The sequence below is a fragment of the Neoarius graeffei genome, chromosome 25 (genome assembly GCF_027579695.1).
Source record: "Neoarius graeffei isolate fNeoGra1 chromosome 25, fNeoGra1.pri, whole genome shotgun sequence".
Classification (NCBI taxonomy): Eukaryota; Metazoa; Chordata; class Actinopteri; order Siluriformes; family Ariidae; genus Neoarius; species Neoarius graeffei.
Window position 1 is genome coordinate 14604677 of NC_083593.1, and position 27592 is coordinate 14632268.

The following is a 27592-nucleotide window of genomic DNA, read 5'->3' on the forward strand; positions in this document are numbered from 1 at the left end:
CGACAAGGCACCTGTGAGATGTCAGCGATTGCTGATGCGTCTCATGAAATTCAATGCAGACGCCGTGCACGTCCCAGGAAAGCAACTTGTTGTGGCGGATACATTGTCACGCAATCCTCTGCCAGACAGAGACGCATCTGACACGGAGCACGAGGTAAAGGCCTACGTACAAGCTGTGATTGGAACAAGACCAATAACAGGTGACAGACTGGACGTGATTAGGGCAGCCACTGGCCAGGACACTGATCTCCAGACTGTCATCCGCTACACCAGAGCCGGCTGGCCAGGTGAGCTAGCACGCATTCCATACACACTACACGGGTTCCATGCTGCCAAGGCACACTTGTCAGAAGCAGAAGGACTTCTCTTGTATGACGACAGAATCGTCATTCCTCGCTCAATGCAAGCAGACGTACTGTCCTAGCTACATGAAGACCATCAGGGGCTCACTAAGTGTCGCAGAAGGGCCAGCATGTCGGTGTGGTGGCCAGGGATTGGCCGCACCATCACTGAAATGGTGAGAGCATGTGGATTTTGCCTGAAGAACAAGCCTACTCAGAGGCGTGAGCCACTGATGACCACGCCCCTGCCCGGTGGTCCGTGGCAAAGAATTGCCGCTGACCTCTGTGAACAAGACGGTAAACAGTACCTCATTGTTGTGGACTATTACTCACGTGACATTGAAATCGCACAGCTGACTACCACCACCAGTCAGCAAGTGATTGCTCGCCTGAAAAGCATGTTCGTCAGGTGGGGCATCCCCCTGGAGCTGGTATCAGATAATGGTACCCAGTTCACTTCAGCTGAGTTTCAAGCATTCAGTGAACAGTACAACTTCAAACACACAATGTCCAGTCCCCATTATCCATAAGCCAATGGGGCAGCAGAGCGGAGCGTTGCCACAGCAAAGCGCATCCTGCGGCAGCCAGATCCTCACCTAGCCCTTATGAGCTACAGGGCTACTCCAATCACTGCAACAGGTCTGAGTCCAGCACGACTCGCCATCGGACGACAGATCAGGACGACGGTTCCCGTCCTACCTGCGCAGCTGGCTCCGAGTCCCGTGGACTACGATGCTGTGAGGAGCAAAGACCAACAAACCAAAAGTGCCTACCGTTTCTTTTACAACAGACGACACTCAGCATGGCCCTTACCTGTACTGCAGTCGGGTCAACACGTCAACGTCAAGTTGGATGGAGAGAAAGGCTGGAAGACTCCAGCAAAAGTCATCGCGCAGGCACCTGAGCCCAGGTCCTACTACGTCCAAACAGACCAAGGGACACTCACCCGTCGGAACCGGAGACACATCCAGGAAGTGCCGGGGTCATCAGAACAGGTCACTGCATCAGAGACTAGTGACCAGAGCCATGCCAGTTCCTGTGACCCGGGCTCCCCTTCCCTTCCTTCGGTGGGGCCTGTCACTCCCAGTCCCACTGTGTCCCCAAAGCCTACCACCTACCACCCCCAAAAGATCATCTGGGAGAGTTATTAACCCTCCTATCTGGTTCAAGGACTATGTTCCTAAATAGAACTGAAGGTGGTAAGAAAAAAAAAAAGAAGAGAAATGTAACAAGAATGTAAAATGATTTGAAATGTTGAATTTTTATGTTGTGGATGCTTAACAGGTAGTGATACCTGAGTTAATGAGTTAAACAGTTCATTAATGAGTTCATTTGTTTAATGGTACCTAAATGAAGCAAGTAAGAATAACAGTAACAAAGATTTGAAGTAATTACCAGCCGTTCATGTTATGCATTATTACAGGTTTATTTGAAAGTAAATTTGGCAGTGAAGGTTTTAGTTATAAACAGGGGATTGATTTTGTGGTAATGATTTACTTAACTAAGGGGGGAGATGTGATGCGATGTAATGTTTATCAGTTATCATACGCATATTGGTGACGTCATTACGTGAAGCTAAGGCTTCTGGGAATTTAGTCAGTTATGTTCAGGAAGATGCTAGGTTAGAAGGATGTGTTATGTACGTTGTGTGTGGTTGAGTTATTAATAAATGACCTCAATGAGATTCAGCCTGGCATTTTCATGACACATATCAAACAGAGCAACAAGCTGAAAATGCAAAAATAGTATCTCCAAAATATTTTCATTTGATTTTTTTTCCAGGGGCAGCAAGGTGGTGTAGTGGTTAGCACTGTCGCCTCACAGCAAGAAGGTCCTGGGTTCAAGCCCAGCTGCTGGCGAGGGCCTTTCTGTGTGGAGTTTGCATGTTCTCCCCATGTCTGTGTGGGTTTCCTCCGGGTGCTCCGGTTTCCTCCACAGTCCAAAGACATGCAGGTTAGGCTAATTGGTGGCTCCAAATTGACTGTAGGTGTGAATGTGAGTGTGAATGGTTGTTTGTCTCTGTGTCAGCCCTGCGATAACCTGGTGACTTGTCCAGGGTGTACCCTGCCTTTCGCCCGTAGTCAGCTGGGATAGGCTCCAGCTTGCCTGCGACCCTGTAGAACAGGATAAGCGGCTACAGATAATGGATGGATGGATTTTTTCCATTATCTAGGTCATGTTTGATGTCTAGTTGGACTTATGGCAAAATGTTGCAGATGTTTGCCTTTCATCTGAAATCCAGTCACCCTGACTTTTGTCAAGGTGTGTGTAAATCTAATTGTGGTTTTGCTGCTCTTTTATCTGTTGATATGTTTGATGACTCTTGATATTTGTCGTTACATGTGTGATTTCACTCTGCAGGTTTGTTATTGTCACCTTTTATGATTGCATCATTAATTGGTTTGACTGACTGCTTGACCAGTGTCTGCCACACTGCCATTTGTTCCAAAAACTTGTATGTTTAGTTTAAACATATTGCAATTATCTGGGCAACTTTGGAAATTTAGTCTTATCATTGGCACCTTGAACATGGAACTTATATGCTTGGATTGTATTCTGCAAAATGGCTGAATGTAAACATGAACTACCTATGACAAGTGGAGTAATATGAAAGGATAGAAAATGATGCCCGTTGGATGATTACTACTTGACATCAAATACAATACCAATTTATTATTATTATTATTATTATTATTGGGCGGCACGGTGGTGTAGTGGTTAGCGCTGTCGCCTCACAGCAAGAAGGTCCTGGGTTCGAGCCCCGGAGCCGGCGAGGGCCTTTCTGTGTGGAGTTTGCATGTTCTCCCCGTGTCCGCATGGGTTTCCTCCGGGTGCTCCGGTTTCCCCCACAGTCCAAAGACATGCAGGTTAGGTTAACTGGTGACTCTAAATTGACCGTAGGTGTGAATGTGAGTGTGAATGGTTGTCTGTGTGTCAGCCCTGTGATGACCTGGCGACTTGTCCAGGGTGTACCCCGCCTTTCGCCCGTAGTCAGCTGGGATAGGCTCCAGCTTGCCTGCGACCCTGTAGAAGGATAAAGCGGCTAGAGATAATGTGATGTGTGTGTGTGTGTGTGATTATTATTATTATTATTATTATTATTATTATTATTATTATCTCATCTCATTATCTCTAGCTGCTTTATCCTCTTCTACAGGGTTGCAGGCAAGCTGGAGCCTATCCCAGCTGACTACGGGCGAAAGGCGGGGTACACCCTGGACAAGTCGCCAGGTCATCACAGGGCTGACACATAGACACAGACAACCATTCACACTCACATTCACACCTATGGTCAATTTAGAGTCACCAGTTAACCTAACCTGCATGTCTTTGGACTGTGGGGGAAACCGGAGCACCCGGAGGAAACCCACGCGGACATGGGGAGAACATGCAAACTCCGCACAGAAAGGCCCTTGTCAGCCACGGGGCTCACACCCGGACCTTCTTGCTGTGAGGCGACAGCACTAACCACTACACCACCGTGCAGCCATTATTATTATTATTATTTTTTTTAAATTATTATTATTATTTTTTTAATTATTTATGTTTTTTTTTTTTTACATGTACAGGAATCTGGAGGACAGAAAAAAAAACCATAGATCTTACCATAACAGGGAAAATAATAGCTGCCACAGTGGACTTGAGGATCCAGAGCACAGCCAGACAAGTTATCTGGACTAAGGTGAAAAGATGTACCCGACGCAGAGGTACATGGCGAAGGAAAACGAAGTCCGGCTGGTGCTTGGCAGGCATCAGGATAAGCTTGATCCTCTCCCAAAACTAAACAATATGATTAAGATCCTTTACATTAAGACTGAAGAACTGTAATTTAAACGCAATGTGTATGTGTGGTCAGGGTATAGGATTGTTATGTTTTTATATATTGCCAATGTCCCTACAAAGATAGGAATATCTGATACTTTAGAATTTTTGGGGACATTTGGCTGGTCCCCATGAGGAAAATGCTTTTAAATGCATCTTTTATTTAAAAAGATGGCATGACATTAATTAGCTGCATTAATAATTATGTCAATGTCAATAGGAAGATGTGTGTGTGTGCGCGCGCGTGCACGCACCTGAATGCCACTGAGAGAGGCTACACCCATGTAAAGGAACACACCATAAAGTACTGGCATGGGAATATACTACAAAAAAAAAGCAGATTGGTTAAAATATTACCATAGTAAAGATTTCAGTGAGAAATTTCAGTGTTGTCCCATTCCCATATATATATATAATGGGAATGGGACATTTATATATACACATACACACAACCTCAATTCCAAAAAAGTTGGGACAGGAGCATGTTTACCACTGTGCTGCATCACCTCTACTTTTAACACCACTCTGTAAACATTTGAGAACTGAGGAGACCAATTGCTGTAGTTTTGAAAGAGAAATGTTGTCCCATTCCTGCCTGATGTACAATTAATGATGCCTTCCCAGATGTACAAGCTGCCCATGTCATGTGCACTAATGCACCCTCATACCATCACAGATGCTGGCTTTTGAACTGTGCACTGATAACAAACCGGATGGTCCCTCCCCATACGAAAAAGAACAGTAAAGAACTTATAAGAGTTTACCACTGTCTTAGTAGTAAATCCTTATAAATATAAGGATAAATCCTTATAAGGATTTATAAATAAATATATATGCCATGTATGATTTACTCCTGAAAGTGGCCCATTTTGCATTTTCCTCATACAAATTTTTTATGAAAATCTAGTATGTATGAAGTGAACATTGTGCATGGTTTTTACCGATAATGTGTATGATGAATTACACCGTCTTTGTATGCTTCATGTAATGTTTGTAGTTTTAAATTATATTTTACAGTTTAAAATGTATATGCCTTTTATATGTAAATCCACATATGTTTGTGTTGGATTTACATATAAAAGGCATGTACATTTTAAACTGTAAAATATAATTTAAAACTACAAACATTACATGAAGCATACAAAGACGGTGTAATTCATCATACACATTATCTGTAAAAACCATGCACAATGTTCACTTCATACATACAAATTTTTTATGAAAATCTAGTATGAGGAAAATGCAAAATGGGCCACTTTCAGGAGTAAATCATACATGGCATATATATTTATTTATAAATCCTTATAAGGATTTATCCTTATATTTATAAGGATTTACTACTAAGACAGTGGTAAATTCTTATAAGTTCTTTACTGTTCTTTTTCGTATGGGTCTCCTCTTTAGCCTGAAGGATGTGGTGTCCATGATTTCTAAAAATAATTTCTACTTTGATTTGTCAGACCTCGGGACAATTTTCCACTTCGCCTCAGTCCATTGTAAAAGAGCTCGGGCCCAGAGAAGGTGGTGGCATTTCTGGATATTGTTTATGTCTGGTTTTAACTTGCATTTACGGATGCAGTAATTAACTGTTTTCACAGACGATGGTTTTCTGAAGTGTTCCTGAGCCCATACAGTGATTTCCACTACAGACATGTCTGTTTTTAATGCAGTGTCTCCTGAGGGCCTAAAGATCACAGGCATCCAATGTCAGTTTTCAGCCTTGTCTCTTGCATACAGAGATTTCTCCAGATTCTCTGAATCTTTTAATGATTTTATGTACCATGTTGTACCAAGAGGAATGTATAAATGGAGTGTACATATGACAAAAATAAAGACTTCATCTTAATTTACCCACAAATGTATTTATTCCACTTGAAAAGTGTACGGCAAACCAGCTACCAGATTTGGCATACTACGACAACCTGAACTATTTAGTATTTGGCACTTTTAGATACACGGAAGAAATGCTAAAGGTATACAAAATTACAGATGCCTACCAATATTTCGAGGCAGGTTTCGTGCATGCCAGAATGTTATGGGAAATTTCTGATAAGGAAAAAATTCCTTATTATGACAAAGGTAAGCTCAAACGTGGGCTTCTAATAGTAATAAACAAGCTGGGGCCTAGATCTAGCATATTTTTATGGTGTTTAGCCAAGTCTACATTATCAGTACGTAACAAACATGCTGCTTGTCTAGGCAAGCATTAGGTCTAATAAAATGTATCGCATCCAAAGCCCACATCCAGATATACATTTTAACGTTGCACAGAGCTTTCATACTAACCTGATATAAAATGTTCTCCCCACTCACGGGAATGCTTTTTTGGCATCCAGTGTTCCCATTTAACTGCAGTTTGCCATTTTTGTCATTTTTCTGGGTTTGCCGGGAAGCGGTGAAAAGTTAAACCAGGCTTATATCCACGTCTGTTATTGCATCCAAAAGCACTACAGGTCTCTGGCATTGTTCTTTTAGATATAACTTCTACAACCCCGATTCCAAAAAAGTTGGGACAAAGTACAAATTGTAAATAAAAACGCAATGCAATGATGTGGAAGTTTCAAAATTCTATATTTTATTCAGAATAGAACATAGATGACATATCAAATGTTTAAACTGAGAAAATGTATCATTTAAAGAGAAAAATTAGGTGATTTTTAAATTTCATGACAACACATCTCAAAAAAGTTGGGACAAGGCCATGTTTACCACTGTGAGACATCCCCTTTTCTCTTTACAACAGTCTGTAAACGTCTGGGGACTGAGGAGACAAGTTGCTCAAGTTTAGGGATAGGAATGTTAACCCATTCTTGTCTAATGTAGGATTCTAGTTGCTCAACTGTCTTAGGTCTTTTTTGTCATATCTTCCATTTTATGATGCGCCAAATGTTTTCTATGGGTGAAAGATCTGTACTGCAGGCTGGCCAGTTCAGTACCCGGACCCTTCTTCTACGCAGCCATGATGCTGTAATTGATGCAGTATGTGGTTTGGCATTGTCATGTTGGAAAATGCAAGGTCTTCCCTGAAAGAGACGTCGTCTGGATGGGAGCATATGTTGCTCTAGAACCTGGATATACCTTTCAGCATTGATGGTGTCTTTCCAGATGTGTAAGCTGCCCATGCCACATGCACTAATGCAACCCCATACCATCAGAGATGCAGGTTTCTGAACTGAGCGCTGATAACAACTTGGGTCGTCCTTCTCCTCTTTAGTCCGAATGACACGGCGTCCCTGATTTCCATAAAGAACTTCAAATTTTGATTCGTCTGACCACAGAACAGTTTTCCATTTTGCCACAGTCCATTTTAAATGAGCCTTGGCCCAGAGAAGACGTCTGCGCTTCTGGATCATGTTTAGATACGGCTTCTTCTTTGAACTATAGAGTTTTAGCTGGCAACGGTGGATGGCACGGTGAATTGTGTTCACAGATAATTTTCTCTGGAAATATTCCTGAGCCCATTTTGTGATTTCCAACACAGAAGCATGCCTGTATGTGATGCAGTGCCGTCTAAGGGCCCGAAGATCACGGGCACCCAGTATGGTTTTCCAGCCTTGACCCTTACGCACAGAGATTCTTCCAGATTCTCTGAATCTTTTGATGATATTATGCACTGTAGATGATGATATGTTCAAACCCTTTGCAATTTTACACTGTCAAACTCCTTTCTGATATTGCTCCACTACTTGTTGGCGCAGAATTAGGGGGATTGGTGATCCTCTTCCCATCTTTACTTCTGAGAGCCGCTGCCACTCCAAGATGCTCTTTTTATACCCAGTCATGTTAATGACCTATTGCCAATTGACCTAATGAGTTGCAATTTGGTCCTCCAGCTGTTCCTTTTTTGTACCTTTAACTTTTCCAGCCTCTTATTGCCCCTGTCCCAACTTTTTTGAGATGTGTTGCTGTCATGAAATTTCAAATGAGCCAATATTTGGCATGAAATTTCAAAATGTCTCACTTTTAACATTTGATATGTTGCCTATGTTCTACTGTGAATACAATATCAGTTTTTGAGATTTGTAAATTATTGCATTCCGTTTTTATTTACAATTTGTACTTTGTCCCAACTTTTTTGGAATCGGGGTTGTATAAGTTTATCTGCAGATGTTTCCTGAATTGGGCTTACAATCACTTGCATAGACTTGTGCCAGTTGTTGTCAAACACAAAGCTTGCCCAGCATTATGGCCGGATAAACAAATCCACAGTTATGATGATGTCATGTGAAAGGCCTCTATAGAGGCAAAGCTATTAAAATTATGTCACTGTCCAAATCTTGGGACCCTACTGTACATGAAAATACAACTTTCATGTTACAGCATGATGAATCAGAAGCATAGAACATCATCAGAGTAGTCCTTCCTGAGGTAGACTAACTCAAGACTCACCTGCAGTATGGGAGCAAGAAAAATGGAAACTCCAGTGAGTACAAAAACCAGGATACCCGTCAGCCTCTGCTCTCTGTGGAAAATCAGGGAAGAAGAGATGCAATTTAATTATTTAAACAGAACAAAAAAGAAGTAAATTAAACTGTAAATAAATAATAAATTAAACAGAATATATTCCATCCATCCATTATCTGTAGCTGCTTATCCTGTACAGGGTCGCAGGCAAGCTGGAGCCTATCCCAGCTGACTATGGGCGAGAGGCGTGGTACACCCTGGACAAGTCGCCAGGTCATCGCAGACAGAATATATTACTTTTAATAATTTAATGTTCACTTACCGCACTCCCAGGAACTGTGGCTGCTCCCCGGGAGCACTACATTCACTCTCCATCTTAAGGGACTCTATGTGAGCAATGGAGATGACTGTAGCTGCTACATACCATGGCAAGCACAGGAAAGAGCAGACAGCCATGAGGATTCCCACCCAAAACATGTCTAAATGGTAGCCACATCCTTTCTGCTCAAGTTCAGCATGGGAAAAAAATGGGTAAAATCTGTTATAAATTAAAAATATGCCACTCTCTAATTTACACTGAGTTAGGATACACTAAGCTTTGGTATAAACTGTTGCATGAAATGCAGTGGTTAAGGCCAAAAAATTATATATGTACAAAATTGATGATCTGTTGCATTAAATACAAAAACACAGGTTTTAGTTAATATTTTATCGACAAATACAGTATAACACTTCATCAGTTTGTTCAAGAGAATGACTTTTACTATAATGTACCTTGAGTTTGTTCTCCTTGCGGTTGACAATAACAGCAGTGATCTGCTGATCCATGAAAATAAGGATGGTAACAAGAAGAGCAGGCACAAAACTAGCCAAATACATCCACCAGGGGTTCTTTCCAATGGGCATGACAACCCAACCACGATCTGGCCGAGTGGGCTGTCGTGACAAAGATAGATGCAAGTGAGAAAAAGGGTAAGTTGGGTTTTAAAAAGATAGTTAAGAAAGACTAGTCTGTTTTTGTTTTGTTTTTTTGCCCCTGAGATTAAAGCTATCCCATGCTTTCAGACATGTGATTTAGTTCGGACTATTTTAAACTGCAATCAGAAACCACTCTTTATAGATTCATATAAATGAAAATCGTGTGCATTAAATATAATCAAAATTGTACATCAATAATAGTCTTTGACCAAAATGCATGACTTAGTACAGTTAGCTAATCAGGATCATACCTTAAACTCTGTAGGCACAATAAGTTTAGGTGTTTCAAGCCCCATTAAAATATCAAGACCAACAAAAGTCATGATTGATGTGAAGATGGCAAAATCACTGATGAGTTTCCGAAGCTACACATTTACAGAGAGGAATAAGAAAGAAATATAAAGAGCAGACATACAATCATACACAAGGAGTTAAAGTAAGAGAAGGGGGAAAAAAGCATTTAGAACACACAACACTACAACACTGCAGTAGTCAATTATGTACTTTATGATTTCAAATCCATTCTAAAAGAGGAAATATGATTCAAGAAAATCATTTCTTTAAGGGTATGATTATGACACAGAAGGGCAGTTGTGTGACCTTGATCTCAGTGGGCACATGCAGTTTGGGAGTTTCCAGGGACATCAGGTGATCCAGGGCACAGAAGACCATAATGGATATAATAATGGCAAAATCTGCAATCAATGTACGCCACTGAGGGATGAGGTTGGGAGTTAAGGAGTCAAAACAGGTAAACATAAAAAAAATGATATAAACATGATAGGCAGGAAAAGGAAAAGGTCTCATGGTTTTTACAGTAAACATCACCTAGTATCATTAACATCCAAATACAGTTTCAAAGTTCATTCATTAATAACCCACATCTTTCATTTGTAATTTACAACCCCGATTCCAAAGAAGTTGGGACAAAGTACAAATTGTAAATAAAAACGGAATGCAATAATTTACAAATCTCAAAAACTGATATTGTATTCACAATAGAACATAGACAACATATCAAATGTCGAAAGTGAGACATTTTGAAATTTCATGCCAAATATTGGCTCATTTGAAATTTCATGACAGCAACACATCTCATAAAAGTTGGGACAGGGGCAATAAGAGGGTGGAAAAGTTAAAGGTACAAAAAAGGAACAGCTGGAGGACCAAATTGCAACTCATTAGGTCAATTGGCAATAGGTCATTAACATGACTGGGTATAAAAAGAGCATCTTGGAGTGGCAGCGGCTCTCAGAAGTAAAGATGGGAAGAGGATCACCAATCCCCCTAATTCTGCACCGACAAATAGTGGAGCAACATCAGAAAGGAGTTAGACAGTGTAAAATTGCAAAGAGTTTGAACATATCATCATCTACAGTGCATAATATCATCAAAAGATTCAGAGAATCTGGAAGAATCTCTGTGCGTAAGGGTAAAGGCCGGAAAACCATACTGGGTGCCCGTGATCTTCGGGCCCTTAGACGGCACTGCATCACATACAGGCATGCCTCTGTATTGGAAATCACAAATTGGGCTCAGGAATATTTCCAGAGAACATTATCTGTGAACACAATTCACCGTGCCATCCGCCGTTGCCAGCTAAAACTCTATAGTTCAAAGAAGAAGCTGTATCTAAACATGATCCAGAAGCGCAGACGTCTTCTCTGGGCCAAGGCTCATTTAAAATGGACTGTGGCAAAGTGGAAAACTGTTCTGTGGTCAGACGAATCAAAATTTGAAGTTCTTTATGGAAATCAGGGACGCCGTGTCATTCGGACTAAAGAGGAGAAGGACGACCCAAGTTGTTATCAGCGCTCGGTTCAGAAGCCTGCATCTCTGATGATATGGGGTTGCATTAGTGCATGTGGCATGGGCAGCTTACACATCTGGAAAGACACCATCAATGCTGAAAGGTATATCCAGGTTCTAGAGCAACATATGCTCCCATCCAGATGACGTCTCTTTCAGGAAGACCTTGCATTTTCCAACGTGACAATGCCAAACCACATACTGCATCAATTACAGCATCATGGCTGCGTAGAAGAAGGGTCCGGGTACTGAACTGGCCAGCCTGCAGTCCAGATCTTTCACCCATAGAAAACATTTGGCGCATCATAAAACAGAAGATATGACAAAAAAGACCTAAGACAGTTGAGCAACTAGAATCCTACATTAGACAAGAATGGGTTAACATTCCTATCCCTAAACTTGAGCAACTTGTCTCCTCAGTCCCCAGACGTTTACAGACTGTTGTAAAGAGAAAATGGGATGCCTCACAGTGGTAAACATGGCCTTGTCCCAACTTTTTTGAGATGTGTTGTTGTCATGAAATTTAAAAATCACCTAATTTTTCTCTTTAAATGATACATTTTCTCAGTTTAAACATTTGATATGTCATCTATGTTCTATTCTGTATAAAATATGGAATTTTGAAACTTCCACATCATTGCATTCCATTTTTATTTACAATTTGTACTTTGTCCCAACTTTTTTGGAATCGGGGTTGTAGCAATGGATGTTCCATTGGCTTAGCCCATTTTAAAAGTTGTACATTAATTCAATTGTAATACTGATTTTGAAATCTGCAATATAGTTTATCTTTATTTCAATAATGCTAGGTACACAAAATCTTTCACATACTTAGGCATCCTTCTGTTAGCAGGTGTGTGTGTACAAATAGGAGAAAGAGGCCAAGTGGCACAAACTAACTTTTTTGATTTAAGTCTACAAATATCAGTTATTTTTAACTATTATTTCACCTTGGTTTTTCAGGTCATAGTCTTAAAATATTCTTGCTGGGTCATTCAAACCTTGGTAGGGAAGTAGCGGCTGGACTTAAACTTCTTGAGTGAAATGGTCATGGAATAGGTGCCGAAAAACAGGACGAAGGACATGAGAGCCAAGTCAGGAACAAACTTGCAGGATTTGCCCACTAGAGATCCACCATACTTTAGACACTCATTTTTACTCAGCTGACTCCAGTCCAGGACTGTGAAGTTGTACTATGTGGAAGAAAGAGCATATACAGTAATTAAAAAAAGAGATTAAAAGAATAAGTATACCATAAATGTGCCAAATTAAAAAACAATTGGTAATGTATAGCCATTAATCAAAGCACATTATGTAATTCTACCTCATCAATAGCTGATATTTTTAAAAGCATAACTTTGCAGAAAAAAGGAAAATTACAGTCCTGATGGCTTTACAGCCTGCTCTTACCAAGGAATAATCAGTAAAGTTGTCTGGACCAAATAGAGTAGATGAATTGAAAACCACTGAAGTTCCTATTACAAAAAAAAAAAAAAAACAGTATAAAAAGAAGTCAAGAATGCAAGTTAAAACAGTGTCTTCATTGCCCATGTAAATCACTACATGGAATGTACATGACAATCAGGAAAACAAAGCTTATGTGGTTCTATCAGCTCATATGACAATCAGATAGGTGTATGTAATGTATGCAACAAAACCATTGACAAATAAGGTGATGAACTTCAAGAACCAGCCTTTCCTGCAACAAAAAAGTCATAAACTGTAAGGCTCATTTACACTTCAGTGATGTTCACCTTGGTCTGGAGCCAGACATTCACACTTGTATGTAGTGATGTAGTCAGGCTTGAAGTTCATGTTAATAGGGTAGTACTGAAATGCTCCCACCATCTTCTTTATAGCATCAGAGATGAAGATAAAGGAGATGAGGCTGGAGAAGCCCTCCTCAGTGAAACGTGTCATGTACTTAATGATGTAGCTGGCATCTGAGGCCACCAGGATGAGACACTGAAGGCAGGAGTGCAGTCCAATCCACAAGCGCAGCTCCATGTAGTCAATGTCATTAGTCCTGATTGTAGAAAACAATGAAGTCATATAACTGAACTCAGAAAAACTGTAAACCTCTATCACTTATAGGGACACAATTCCTGGTTTTAATGGCTGATATCCTATTTACAGAAGAACGGAAAAAGGCAATCCATATTAATCAGTAGAAATACTTGAATAAAAAACAAACATGAAGTAGTGGTATTTCCCACAGTCCATCGCACTCACTTGCAAAACTCATAGAGCAGTTTTTCAAAGACCAATATAGGTCCTGTGGAACTCAGGATAATGAGGGGTTGGCCACCAAAAACGCAGAAGACCGTTCCTGCGAGAGCTGTGCCAAGGAAGCTCTCCATCACACCCTAGAGCACAGAATAATAATTCAGAACTTATAAATCAGGTTATTCCAGGCATTTCTTTAAAAGAACCTTAAGACCTAAATTTTCTCCTAATGTTTGCACTCATCTAAGAGAGTATGGGTGGTGTAGTGGTTAGTACTGTCGCCTCACAGCAAGAAGGTTCTGGGTTCGAGCCCAGCAGCTGACAGGGGCGTTTCTGTGTGGAGTTTGCATGTTCTCCCTGTGTCTGCATGGGTTTCCTCCAGGTGCTCTGGTTTCTCCCACAGTCCAAAGACATGCATCTGTTAACTGGTTACTCTAAATTGCCCAGTGATCAAGCTTGGAGAGGGATGGGCCCCACCAAGTTTAAGGCCAAGTTTACATTAGACCGTATCTGTCTCGTTTTCTTCGCGGATGCACTGTCCGTTTACATTAAAACGCCTGGAAACGCCGGGAAACGGGAATCCACCAGGGTCCACGTATTCAATCCAGATCGTGTCTGGTCCGGTGCTGTGTAAACATTGAGAATACGCGGATACGCGAATATGCTGTGCTGAGCTCTAGCTGGCGTCGTCATTGGACAACGTCACTGTGGCATCCACCTTCCTGATTCGCTGGTGTTGGTCATGTGATGCGACTGCTGAAAAACGGCGCGGACTTCCGCCTTGTATCACCTTTCATTAAAGAGTATAAAAGTATGAAAATACTGCAAATACTGATGCAAATACTACCCATTGTGTAGTTATGATTGTCTTTAGGCTTGCCATCCTTCCACTTGCAAGTGGTAAGTGACGCGCATGCCCGACATGCACTGAGATCACACACACAGCGGCTCAGTCCCGAATCACTGCTCGTGCGCTTCACTCGCGCGCTCTGGGCTGCGCAGGGCCGGAGTGTGCACCCTCCAGAGGGCACTCGCTGTTCAGGGCGGAGTGATTTGGAGCGCAGGATGCCTGCGGAGCCGAGCGTATCCGTGTATTGGTGTTGCTATGTGCACGCGAATCGTGTATTGGCATTGCTGTGTGCACACTAATCGTTTTAAAAACGTTAATCTGATGATCCGCTGATACGGTCTAATGTAAACCCCACCTAAATGCCCTGGCCTAGACACACCAATGATGGACTGTTAAAATGTCATCAGTGGTGCCCCTACGGCCCTTGCTGGCTATGGGACAAAGAAGAACAGAGTATGTCCTATCATGATGCCAAGACTATAACCTTTACTGCTTTTCATATGCTGTGATAGAAAAAAACTGTGCTTCTTGTGTATGTTACCAAAAACTCTAGAATCATTCCATACTGAGAGAGAGATAGAGAGAGAGAGGTTCTCCCAAAGCCATCTTTTACAAAATAAATATGGCTAAGGCACTGCTGATATTTGAATGTGGCACCAGTAACAGTCAATGCATATAAAAAGCCACAGCCAACTGAACTATTTGGGAGCTCCTGCTTAAGGTCCAATAAAAGGGTAAATTTTTAAATAAGTAAAGGTAAAAATAACATACAGAGTATGGGAAGAACTAGACTGAGCTTAGTACTGCTTTGTAATAAATAATGGTACTTACTTGGTAGTTGTCGGTGGCATCTCCTAAGAGTCCTCCAAATGTGATGGCATTAGTGATGCATCCCAGGTATATGAAGAGCACAGCTGAGATAGACTGGATGTGAAAGCCCTCATAGAAATCACTCAGCAACCATGGGAGTTTCCGTTTGATATCAAGCCAAAGGCCTCCACAAAATCTATATTACATACACAATACACAGAGTCAAAGCAAACATGCTGGAGAAATCATCAAAGTCTGCCATCTCATAATATCTCATCTCATCATCTCTAGCCACTTTATCCTATTCTACAGGGTTGCAGGCAAGCTGGAGCCGATCCCAGCTGACTACGGGCGAAAGGCAGGGTACACCCTGGACAAGTCGCCAGGTCATCACAGGGCTGACACACAGACACAGACAACCATTCACACTCACGGTCATTTTAGAGTCAACAGTTAACCTAACCTGCATGTCTTTGGACTGTGGGGGAAACCGGAGCACCCGGAGGAAACCCACGCGGACACGGGGAGAACATGCAAACTACGCACAGAAAGGCCCTCGCCGGCCACGGGGCTCGAACCCGGACCTTCTTGCTGTGAGGTGACAGCGCTAACCACTACACCACCGTGCCACCCCATGTACCATCTCATCTCATCTCATCTCATCTCATCTCATCTCATTATCTCTAGCCACTTTATCCTGTTCTACAGGGTCGCAGGCAAGCTGGAGCCTATCCCAGCTGACTACGGGCGAAAGGCGGGGTACACCCTGGACAAGTCGCCAGGTCATCACAGGGCTGACACATAGACACACAACCATTCACACTCACATTCACACCTACGGTCAATTTAGAGTCACCAGTTAACCTAACCTGCATGTCTTTGGACTGTGGGGGAAACCGGAGCACCCGGAGGAAACCCACGCGGAGAACATGCAAACTCCACACAGAAAGGCCCTCACCGGCCACGGGGCTCAAACCCGGACCTTCTTGCTGTGAGGCGACAGCGCTAACCACTACACCACCGTGCCACCCCTAAATCTACAAGAAGGTAGAAAAATGTTAGGGTTCAGAGTGTACTGGGTAACATTACCTCCCAGTGAAGGCCAGTTCCTCTCCTAGCTCATGAGCAGCTGGCATCTCTTCATCATCAGCTGTTCCTCCTCCTCCTGCAGTTCCATTTGTTTGCCCCAGCTCATTTAATGAAAACACTGACTTTCTGCAGCAAAATAGAGAGCAAATATATTTTACTCACCTCTTTTGCACTTTTTGGTTCATTTTTATTAATACAGATATTCAAAACCAGATTACATCATGTCCATTTCCCACAATTCGCATCCTCAAACCTCATCTCTGCTGAAGGAACTTTCTTCGGTGGCTCAATACGAATCTTTGGGTCCCACCCTCCTGGTGGGAGAACAGTCACCTCATTCAAAAACTCATCCAGTCCTGCAATTAAGTCTTCACGGTGTCTGGCTTTATAGGCCACACTGCTGAAGAGCTGGTGAGAGAATTAAATAAACAATGGCATAATGTGTGTAAATGTTTTGGGGTTTTTTTCCCCATGTGTAGCTCATTACACAAAAAATTGAGGCACAAAATCATTTAGAACTATAAAAATACAATCCCCGCCCCCACCCCACCCCACCCCCCAAAAAAAGAAAAAAAAAGGTTGGGATGTTATGTAAAATATAAAGAAAAACAGAATGTGATGATTTGCAAATTGTGGAAACCCTGGTAAAATAGTTGAAAATAGTAGAGACAACATACCAAATGTTGAAACTGAGAATGTTTATTTTTGTTTGAAAAATACATCTTCATTTAGAATTTGATGTCAGCAACATGTTTCAAAAAAAGTTGGGATAGGGGCATGTTTAGCACTGTGTTGTATCACCTCTTCTTTTAACAACACTCTGGAAACCTTTGGGAACTGATGAGACCAATTGCTGTAGTCTTGAAAATAAAATATTGTCCCATTCTTGGTTGATATAAAGATTTCAGCTGCTCAACAGTTTGAGGTCTCTTTTGTTGTGTTTTCTTTTCATTAGTTGAAAAAAGTTTTAAATGGGCAACAGGTCTGGATGGCAGGCCAGTTTAGCACCTGGACTCTTTTACTATGGAGCTATGCAGAATGTGGTTTTGCATTGTCTTGCCTGAAAAAGACCTTGTCTGAATAGAAGCATGTTGATTCAAAACCTGTATATATTATTTAGCATTAATAGTGCATTCCCAGTTGTGCAAGCTACCCATGCCATGTATACCAGTGCACCCTCATACCATCATGGATGCTGGCTTTTGAACTGTGTGCTGATAACAAGATGGATGGTCCATCTTCTCTTTAGCCTAGAGGAAGCAGCATCCATGATTTCCAAAAAGAATTTCAAATTTAAATTTGTCAGACCACAGGACACTTTTCCACATCACCTCAGTCCATCGTAAATGAGCTCGGGCCCAGAGAAGGCAGTGTTGTTTCTGGATATTGTTTATATATGATTATAATTTGCATTTGTGGATGCAGTGACGAACTGTGTTCACACAATGATGGTTTTCAGAGGTGTTCCTGAGCCAGTACAGTGATTTATACTACAGAATCATATCTGTTTTTAATGCAGTGTGTGGCAGAAGGGTTGCGGTCAAGTGTTGGTTTATGAATAGAGCACGAGGCCGGGGAAGGTGAGTGGCAAAGTGATCACACCTGTCATTAATTTGTGTGTGTGTGTTTTGCAGTAATGGCAGAGTGCTAATAAGGAAGGAGAAAGCGGAGAGGTGGTTCGTCTCCCGACTGGAGCGTGTGTGCGCGCGCGTGCTCATATGCAAGTTAAGATGTAACTTAAAGCTGAAAAGCTATTGTGAAAATAAAAGAGACTGAGTTTATCATCACTACACACCTGTCTGTGCTTCAGTGTTCCATCCACTCTCAGAGACGTTCTACACTGGTGCCGAAACCCAGGAACACTGAAGGGAACTGCTTTCATGGAGTCCTCCCTCTTCAAAGACCTTGTCCATGCCCTCACCACCACCCAACAAAGCCAGCACCAAGCACTGATTGCCCTGCACAAGGAACAGGAGCAGTGCTCCAAGGCCTTGCTGCAGCAGGAGGATCAACAGCCATTTCGGCAGCAGTGTACAACCTGAGAGTGCCTGGAACACTGAAGCATAGACAGGTGGGTAATGATGGTAAACTCAGTCTTGTTTATTTTTACAATAGCTTTTCAGCTTTAAGTTACATCTTAACACACACACACACACACACACACACACACACACACACACACACACACACAGTGTTGTGCAAGTTCACACTTTTTTTGAACTAGTTCAAGTTCAGTTCAAACATGTTAAAAGTGAACTGGTCACGTTCATAGTTCACAGTTTTAATTCTGAACTAGTTCAAAGTTCAGTTCATTTTACTTTTTGGCGGAATATGAAAATAAAGACTAAAATCATATGCTACATTCTAGCTCAAAACTACTCACATATTATAGATATTCTATCACACAAAATGGAAGTTATTGTACATACTGTATATGGAAAAAGGACAAAATATTTTGATTTCTTCACTGACTCAACCACTGCACCAAAACGTTACACGTGACTTCAAACAAATGCTTTCAGTTTCAACTAACAGTAACTTCTAATAAACTAGTCTGATGAACGAGGATTTCTCAACTTTGCTTAGTGGTTGTAAATCTTCCACAATGTAGTCAATAATCAGTTTATCTACCTGCTGCTGGGAGACAGTGGTACTCTTGAAGGCTGCAGGCAGTGTGACTTGGATTTTGGGATTTTGGCAGGGGATCTTCTTGCCCTTTCCCTTCTGATCCTCGAGGACTTGCATATATGCTTTGAAACTGGACAGATGCTTCAACTCAATGTGTCGTTTCAAATTTGAGAACGACGTTGTCGATGTTCTTACTTGTTTTTTTCAGGAAAGGTGGACAGAGCTTACACAGAAAGGTAAGGCTTTTACCGTCTGAGTCTTTGTGTGAAATTGTGTAAAATTGCTGTAAATAACCATGAGGAGAATCCGTCTCATCTGTGTTCTCCGTGCCGCTACTTGAACTTTCACTGGCCATGTTGCTGTGAGTGTGCGCCGGCTGTGGTGTGCACGCTGTCTGCTGCCTGTAGCTAGGGAACGCTGGGTTACGCCTACTCTGCTCTGCTGCATCATGGGTAACGTAGTATGGAGCCAAATCATAGAGCCATCCACTATCTCCGGCTTCACACTACGTTATCCATGATGCATTGCACACACGCGGCACCTCAGGGCAGTGAGTGACAACAACATCAGACTGACAGTGAAGTAGTAGAACGTAAAATATCTTGCAAGTAGACGTGCCACTCGATTCATCAGGTTTCATGTTTCGTTCATCTTCATGTTTGTCGTTCATGTCGCATAATTTGAACAAATTCACGTTCAAGTTCTTTCATTACAAAGTTGTTGCGTTCAGTTCAAAGTTCATGGAAAAACGAGCGTGTTCAATGAACGCGTTCTTTTGAACGCGTTCATGCACAACACTACACACACACACACACACACAATTAATGACAGGTGTGATCACTTTGTCACTCACCTTCCCAGGTCTCACCCTCCATTCACAAACTGACATTTGATCACGCCCCCGCTACCACACAGTGCATTGAAGTATTTAAGCAATACACAACTTTTCCAGTCTTTTATCGCACCTGTCCCAACTTTTTTTGAAATGTGTTGCTGACATTAAATGCAAAATTAGCATATATTTTACAAAAACCAATAAAATTTCTCAGTTTCAGCATTTGATATGTTGTCTTTTTATTATTTTCAATTAAATATAGGGTTTCCAGGATTTACATTTTACACAGTGTCCCAACTTTTTTTTTTGGAAACGGGGTTGTATTTATCCATTGATTCTTACATCATCAACCATGAGGGTGGCAATGGCACGGCCAATTTCATTGTAGGACTTCACTTTGCTATGAGGGCCAAGCAAAATGAAGAGAAACCTAGAAAAAAAAAACAATAAAATTGCTGAGGAAATACAAAGAATTTTCAGTACTCCAGATTGAAAAAAGAGAAACACACACACACACACACACATATATATATATATATATATATATATATATATATATATATATATATATATATATATATATAGGGTGTCCCAAAAAACCTTACATTTTGACTCCTTATAACTCATTGGATTTTTCATTTCTTTTCAGACCAAATTAACCCTGATAATGGCAGAAGTATGACTAAGTTTTGAAGAAAATTTATCATAAAGTGCTACTAGAAGACATTTTCACAAAGATCCACCAACTCGATGCACCATTGCTTGCATCTGAGATAAGTTTGAATCAGATGGAACTGTGCATGACGTCCATAAGGAGTGTTCAGGAAGACCACGGTCATCAACCAGCCCCACAAAGGCAAGGCAAGGCAAGTTTATTTATATAGCACATTTCATACACAGTGGCAGTTCAATGTGCTTTACAGAAGTAAAAGCAAAACAGTAAACAATAGAGAATAAAATTACATAAAATAAATGGGAAGAAATATAATAAGAATTAAACAATAGTAGAAATAAAATAATAAAATGAAGTAGAAGTTCAAATAGGGGGAAAAAAATCAATTTTCACAAAGGAAAATCAATTGCTGGAAACCCTCAACCGATCCCCACAGAAATATGTACAACAAATGGCTTGTGAGACAGGAATCCCAAAATCAAGCGCCCATTGCATTTTGAAGCAAGTTCATTGGAAATGTTACATTCCAACATTAATCCAAGCTCTAAATGAAAACGATCCTGAGTGAGTACATTTTTTGGGGACACCCTGTATATATAAAATTACCTAGTTGGTACAGGGACTTCAGTCAGTCCACCCAACATTGTGGCTTGAGCAAGACGGACAAAGGCCACGAAAGGCTTGTCTAGGAAGTCCACCTCTCCAATCAGCACATTGGATGCCTCAGCATCTCTAGGAATTTTCTTCATAAACTTGTTCTTGAGCTGGTGAGTAACATTTCAGCATAGTGATCATTTATTGGGTTAAAAGTGAGATCATGAAGCACATAATCTGCATTTTTCAGTTTATTAGTATCCTAGTAAACAAGAATAATATATATAAAATTTCTCACATGTGCAGTAGTTATACCTATTCTCATCTTCAGAAAACAGAGTTGTAGCTATAGTGCTCATGAAGGTCATTGAGCATATTATAAATTACTTCATTATCAGTGACTGATGGTTCTGCATGATATGATATGCAAGCAGCCAAATCTGGCGCCGTCCCAGGTGGCAACCTACCAGAGTCACTCTTCACTGTCTTTTTAACTTACTTTTTTTTTTAAACTTTTCCTTAGATTTAAGTATTTTATTACTTATAGCTGTCAATACATTTTTGGTTTTAGTGGTACGATGTGGTTTCGCACGTTCTTTTTCGTTTTCATTGCTCATGGAGTACTTTTACCATGTCGGATCCCCGTCCTGGCAGAGACGCACCAGGCCTCTATTGTTTACACCAGGGATCAGCTGATGAGCCTTCAGAAAAGCAGCATGGCCGGTGAGAGACCTGAAATCCCCAAGGAGCTGAGGAAGAAATACTGGGGCTGCAGAGCCAGGAGGAGACAATGGCTAAGGAAGAGGAGATACCGATGGTATCTTCCCTCTATCTTTATGGGGAATGTAAGATCACTGGTGAATAGAATGGATGAGTTAACATCGCTCACAAAGAGTCAGAGTGTGTTTTGTGAGAGCTCTGTTATGTGCTTCACTGAGACATGGCTGCATGAGAACATACTGGACTCTATCATGAGTTTAGCTGGCTTTCAGTTGTTGCGGGCGGACAGGAGTTGCAGCCAGAACGGCAAGAAGAAAGGAGGGGGAGTCGCTATCTACATGAACAACAAGTGGTGCAACCCTGGACACATTACATTGAAAGATTGTGTGTGTAGCCCGGACACTGAACTGTTAGCATTAAGTCTCCATCCATATTACTTGCCAAGAGAGTTAACCCAGGCCATTATTATGGTTGTTCACATTCCTCCCACATCCAATGGGTCAGGGGCTGTTGACGTCATCAACACCGTGACTGTGAGACTTCAGATGCTACACCCAGTGCCTTTATAGCGATCTCAGGAGATTTTAACCATGTAACCCTGACAACATCCCTGCCCACTTTTAAACTGTTTGTGGAGTATAAGACCAGAGAAAACAAAACACTAGACCTGCTGTATACTAATGTTAAAGAAGCATACAGCTCTGAAGCTCTCCCTCCCCTGGGCAGATCAGATCACTACCTGGTCTATCTCAAGCCCTTTTATATACCTGAAGTCCAAAGGCAATCAGTGAACTAGAACTGTCCGGAGGTGGTCACATGAAGCTGAGGTGATTCTACAGGGCTGTTTTGAGGTGACTGACTGGAACGTTCTCTGTAATGCACATGGGGAGGACATAGATGGACTTACAGACTGCATAACCCACATCTCAGTCTGTCTAGTATATTTGCTTGCTTCAATGACTATAGCACACAGCTAAGAATATGAGGATTAAAATTGAAAACTGGAGTTTCTCTGGTGGCATGGTGGTGTAATGGTTAGCACGGTCACCTCACAGCAAGAAGGTTCTAGGTTTGAGCCCAGCGGCCGACGGGGACCTTTCTGTGTGGAGTTTGCATGTTCTCCCTATGTCTGTGTGGGTTTCCTCCGGGTGCTCCGGTTTCCCCCACAGTCCAAAGACATGCAAGTTAGGCTAATTGGTGGCTCTAAATTGCCCGTAGGTGTGAATGTGAGTGTGAATGATTGTTTGTCTGGACTTGTCCAGGGTGTACCCCACCTCTTGCCCATAGTCAGCTGGGATAGGCTCCAGCTTGCCTGCGACTACAGATGATGGATGGATGGAATTAATAAGAGATTTGAAAATATATTAAAGTGCTTGAGCTTCTGTTCCCACTAACTAATCACCCTATCTTCTCAAAACACATTGGCAGTACTTCACAGAAATGCCATGCGGCCTATTTCTTTTTAATCACATTTAATTATTGGTATATCTTTTAAGTGATCAGTCTAAGGGGAAAACACAATATTAATTTACCTATCTACCTATCTTCTAGTTGTTGGTGTGGTCTGAGTGAGGATTAGAAAGGCTGTGTAGTAGAGAAAGACTTTATAATTTGTCCCCCTCATTCCAGAACATTCCACCTCAGACATGGTATGTTACTCAAGACTGTTCAGGCCCACAGAAGTGCCTATTGTTAAGTCTTACTGTTAGAGTGCTTCATTACAAAAATATCTAAAATATCTATCATACTGGCAAAGACATTGCGCAGCTTGGTACACTTCTCAAATTCCTTCTAGATAATTAATTAAATCATTTACACAGCTTAATCAATGCAGACACCTTGAAAGCAAGAATGTTCCTCCAAAACAGGGAAAACAACAACAACAGAAACATACCTGGTCAGAACTTGGAGTAATTGAGATGTCATTCATACTATGACTCTGAGCATTATCTGAAAGAAAGACAAATATCACTCACTTATGATGTTTCTTAAATTAGTTGTTGTCTTTAATTGTCTTTAATCATTTGTCTTAAATAACAAACAAACAACAATTTGCAGAACATTACATTATTTATGTGTCTCCAGAACCAGACGCTCTCTGTAACCTTCTGGTAAGCTTTCTATTTTCTAGCTAATGTGACAAAGTAAGCTAACTATGTTTCAAAACCACAATGCCTTTCCCAATTCAAGAAACTGTTATTTGGCCTACAGCTGAAAACAATACCCATTGAATAATAGATTATTTTATAATACTAATAATACAATTATGCTAATCCCAGGTGAGATTATCCATGACTTGTGATGTATATTAGTATTTGAAATACATAAACAGTAAATAACAAAAAGAAGTAGTAACAGGCAAGCACACCATGACTGAAATCAATCTGAAATGAATGTACTTCAATAAAGTTATTTGTTAGTATGTAGGGTATTTTTGTTCAAAATGTTTATTGTGTTAGGAGACAAAAATACTCTCTAACAGGCAATTCCTGAGTGCTCACAGTCAACACTCCACTTACTAGAGTTCTCAGCGGCCTTCAAACATGGCCACCGTGCACCACTCTCAGTCTCCGGAATACTGATTTTCACACCATAACATTGCCTCATCACCGCACAGTATATAAGAACTCTGTCCACACACACTCAGTGCGAAGTATTGCTCAGTACCAAGTATTTATTCATACCAAGCCATTTGTTTACAATGTTATTCTGGTTTATCGACTCTCTTTTGTATTTTGATAACAGTTGATAACTTCAACAAAATAGACTTCATGCTAAAACTATAATGAATAATACTATAATGAATTTCCTGGTTGCACAGTTGTACTTTGAGATTATACAGGACACAGTTATAGAAGCAAGATATTTATAATCATGCTATCTGTTACCACCCAAACAAGGATGGGTTTCCTTTTGAGTCTGGTTCCTTTCAAGGTTTCTTCCTCATGTTGTCTGAGGGAGTTTTTCCTTGCCACCGGCGCCACAGGCTTACTCATCAGGGATACATTAGCTATAAAATTAGTTCATGTTTAAAGTCTTTAATTTTCTGTAAAGCTGCTCTGTGACAATGTCTGTTGTTATAAGCGCTATACAAATAAACTTGAATTGACTTGACTTGATTATAGGCTGGGCGGCACGGTGGTGTAGTGGTTAGCGCTGTCGCCTCACAGCAAGAAGGTCCGGGTTCGAGCCCCGTGGCCGGCAAGGGCCTTTCTGTGTGGAGTTTGCATGTTCTCCCCGTGTCCGCGTGGGTTTCCTCCGGGTGCTCCGGTTTCCCCCACAGTCCAAAGACATGCAGGTTAGGCTAACTGGTGACTCTAAATTGACCGTAGGTGTGAATGTGAGTGTGAATGGTTGTCTGTGTCTATGTGTCAGCCCTGTGATGACCTGGCGACTTGTCCAGGGTGTACCCCACCTTTCGCCCATAGTCGGCTGGGATAGGCTCCAGCTTGCCTGCGACCCTGCAGAACAGGATAAAGTGGCTAGAGATAATGAGAATGAGATGATTATAGGCTGTTGGTATGTTCAATCCTAGCCACTGCAGAAAACATACTGAAGAAGGCAGAGGAGTGGAAATCCTGGCGTGGTGTTGTGCAGCGTTCCTGCACTCTTCTACTACATCCAAGTTCAGGTGAAGTAATCTGTGAGTATGCAGGTAACAGTAGGATGCAATTTAGCAAACATTTATTACTGAAGGGAGAGTGGTGAACAAATCCAAACACAGTAGTCAGAATTTTAAAAAAAGGACAGTTTCTTCTGAGTTCTTTCAAGTTGTTTGCCCTGAGTCTTTTCTTTCAGTGTCAGCGTTTAATCTACAATCTTTTTCATCTTTTCTACAAATAGTTTTCCGCTATCATTTTCATTTTGTTTGTATTTTCATTTTCCCTTTTTCTGCATTTTTATTTTTTTCAGAGAACGCTAAAGACCGGAAGTATTTTCCTTCTTGTGCAAAGACAGCAATCCACATCGGATCTGGCTTAATATCAACAGATCTATGATTAAGGGTACATAAACCATGATTAAGGCACACATTCAGCTTGTTCAATGTGTTGAGTACAGAATGTTTAGTCATTCTTCCTCCACTGTTAGTAATAGATTTATTTGTGATAAGTGTATATGAGTTAGCTCTCTGCTCCCTGGCATATTGTGTCGGTGGCAAAAGACGGTCCAATAGCATCACCTATTCGCTATTGGACTGTCTTTTGCCACTGACACAATATGCAGATACTGCAGTTTGCCTTTGCACGGCAGTGTAAAGCAGGTGACAGTAGGATGCAACTGCAAGAGAGAGTTTAATAAAGACAGGCTGATGAATAAATCCAATCCATGAAGCAAAAGCAGGGTCAAAAATAGGCAAGGGTCATACAAGGCACAAACATGTTATCCAAGGCTGATACAAAGGGCAAAATACAAAAACAGAGTCAAAACCCAGGGCAGCAAGATAGACAAATGGCTTGGTATGAACAGACACTATGTACTGAGTGATACTTTGCTCTAAGTGTAAGGAGAAACAGGTGTTTAGTATTCTGGAGATCCGGAGCAGTGCGCAAGGCGGCCATGTTGGAAGACCACTGCGCATTCTGGGAATTGGAGTCTTACGTGAGAACGGGAGCTGATGTGACAATCAGATTTGAGAATTCAACTGTGTTGTGGCCTCACAATGCTTTAATACTGAGGATGCATATGCAGAATATTATGTCCATAGATTCATGAATAGTATGGTCCAAGTATTGGGTTCTCAAACCCAAATTAGCTACTCTAACTTGCGTACTGCACTAATAAGAGTTTCTCAATACACCACTGGTATCAAGGAATGGAAAGAAAGAAGTGGACTGTTTCTCAGTGGTGTTAAGACTGGGGACTGTCTTGGCCTCTAGAGGCCGCTGTTATTGCTTTTCTTGTCATGTTTGTTTTGGCCTCTAGAGGCCGCCACTGTTTCTGTGTTTTATGTTTGGTGTTTTCCATGTGTCTTGTGCCCCGCCTAGTCCTCATTAGTGTCACCTGTGTCCTATTTTAGTTTGTGTATAAATACCTCTTCTGTTTGGTCCCTAGTCACGGACTCTTTGAACCTCTGTCCCGTGTCCTTGCTTTTGCCCTTGTGTTTTTGGCCTTTTGTTTTCTTGTTGGATTTTTCACTTAACCTTTGGTATCTTCTGAGCATTTACATTTTTGCCTTTTTCTTATTTGGTCTTTGAACTTTTGGATTTTCTTTTTTGATCGATCTTCTGAGTGTTTTGCATTTTGGATTATACTTTTCGTTTTTTGCCCCAGAACCTCTGGATTATACTTTTTGTTTTTGCCCTGGATTGTAAATAGTGTATATTGTGTAAATAAACTGTTTTTGATACTCTACTTTCGCCTCACGCCTCTGCACTTGAGTCATCCCCCTGGTGGCCTAGTGGGGGATTGCTGGATTATCACACCAGCGAACCAGGTTCGAATCCCAGCAAAACCCTAACAGAAAGACTCCATCATGACCAACTCAGCAGAGGCTTCTTCAACTGTCTACCCGGCTAACCTTCAGGGAATGATGGCTGTGTTAACACACCTCGGATTCACCATGGACACTCATGGACGGACTCTTACAAGCCAACGTGAGACCCTTGCTCGCCACAAGGTATTGCTTCAGCAAATTGGGAAAACCCTGGCACAGCTGACTTCTCTGCCCCCATCTTCTGCGCCTGATTCTGCTCCTGCTCCACCATCCGCTCCTGCTCCAGTGCCTCCTGCCATGCTGCCTCCTTCACCTCGCGAACCCAGCCTTCCTGCATCACAGAGGTATGACGGCAAGCACAGTGAGTGTCGGGAGTTCC

At 41.5% G+C, this 27592-nt stretch overlaps 1 protein-coding gene across 1 annotated transcript in view; it reads right to left on the minus strand.

Moving 5' to 3' along the window:
- Window positions 1-27592, minus strand: part of slc4a5b (solute carrier family 4 member 5b) — an 81040-nt gene that overhangs the window by 3326 nt on the left and 50122 nt on the right. Inside the window, exons 10-26 of the mRNA XM_060909615.1 lie at window positions 23674-23729; window positions 21072-21229; window positions 20135-20222; window positions 16583-16737; window positions 16330-16455; window positions 15262-15436; window positions 13587-13720; window positions 13109-13380; window positions 12765-12829; window positions 12356-12547; window positions 10146-10259; window positions 9797-9910; window positions 9342-9503; window positions 8890-9068; window positions 8553-8625; window positions 4418-4486; window positions 3948-4121 (exon numbers count right to left, since the gene is read on the minus strand). Of these exons, the coding sequence (XP_060765598.1) occupies window positions 3948-4121; window positions 4418-4486; window positions 8553-8625; window positions 8890-9068; window positions 9342-9503; window positions 9797-9910; window positions 10146-10259; window positions 12356-12547; window positions 12765-12829; window positions 13109-13380; window positions 13587-13720; window positions 15262-15436; window positions 16330-16455; window positions 16583-16737; window positions 20135-20222; window positions 21072-21229; window positions 23674-23729 (2306 nt within the window). The remainder of the gene's footprint in view (window positions 1-3947; window positions 4122-4417; window positions 4487-8552; window positions 8626-8889; window positions 9069-9341; window positions 9504-9796; window positions 9911-10145; window positions 10260-12355; window positions 12548-12764; window positions 12830-13108; window positions 13381-13586; window positions 13721-15261; window positions 15437-16329; window positions 16456-16582; window positions 16738-20134; window positions 20223-21071; window positions 21230-23673; window positions 23730-27592) is intronic.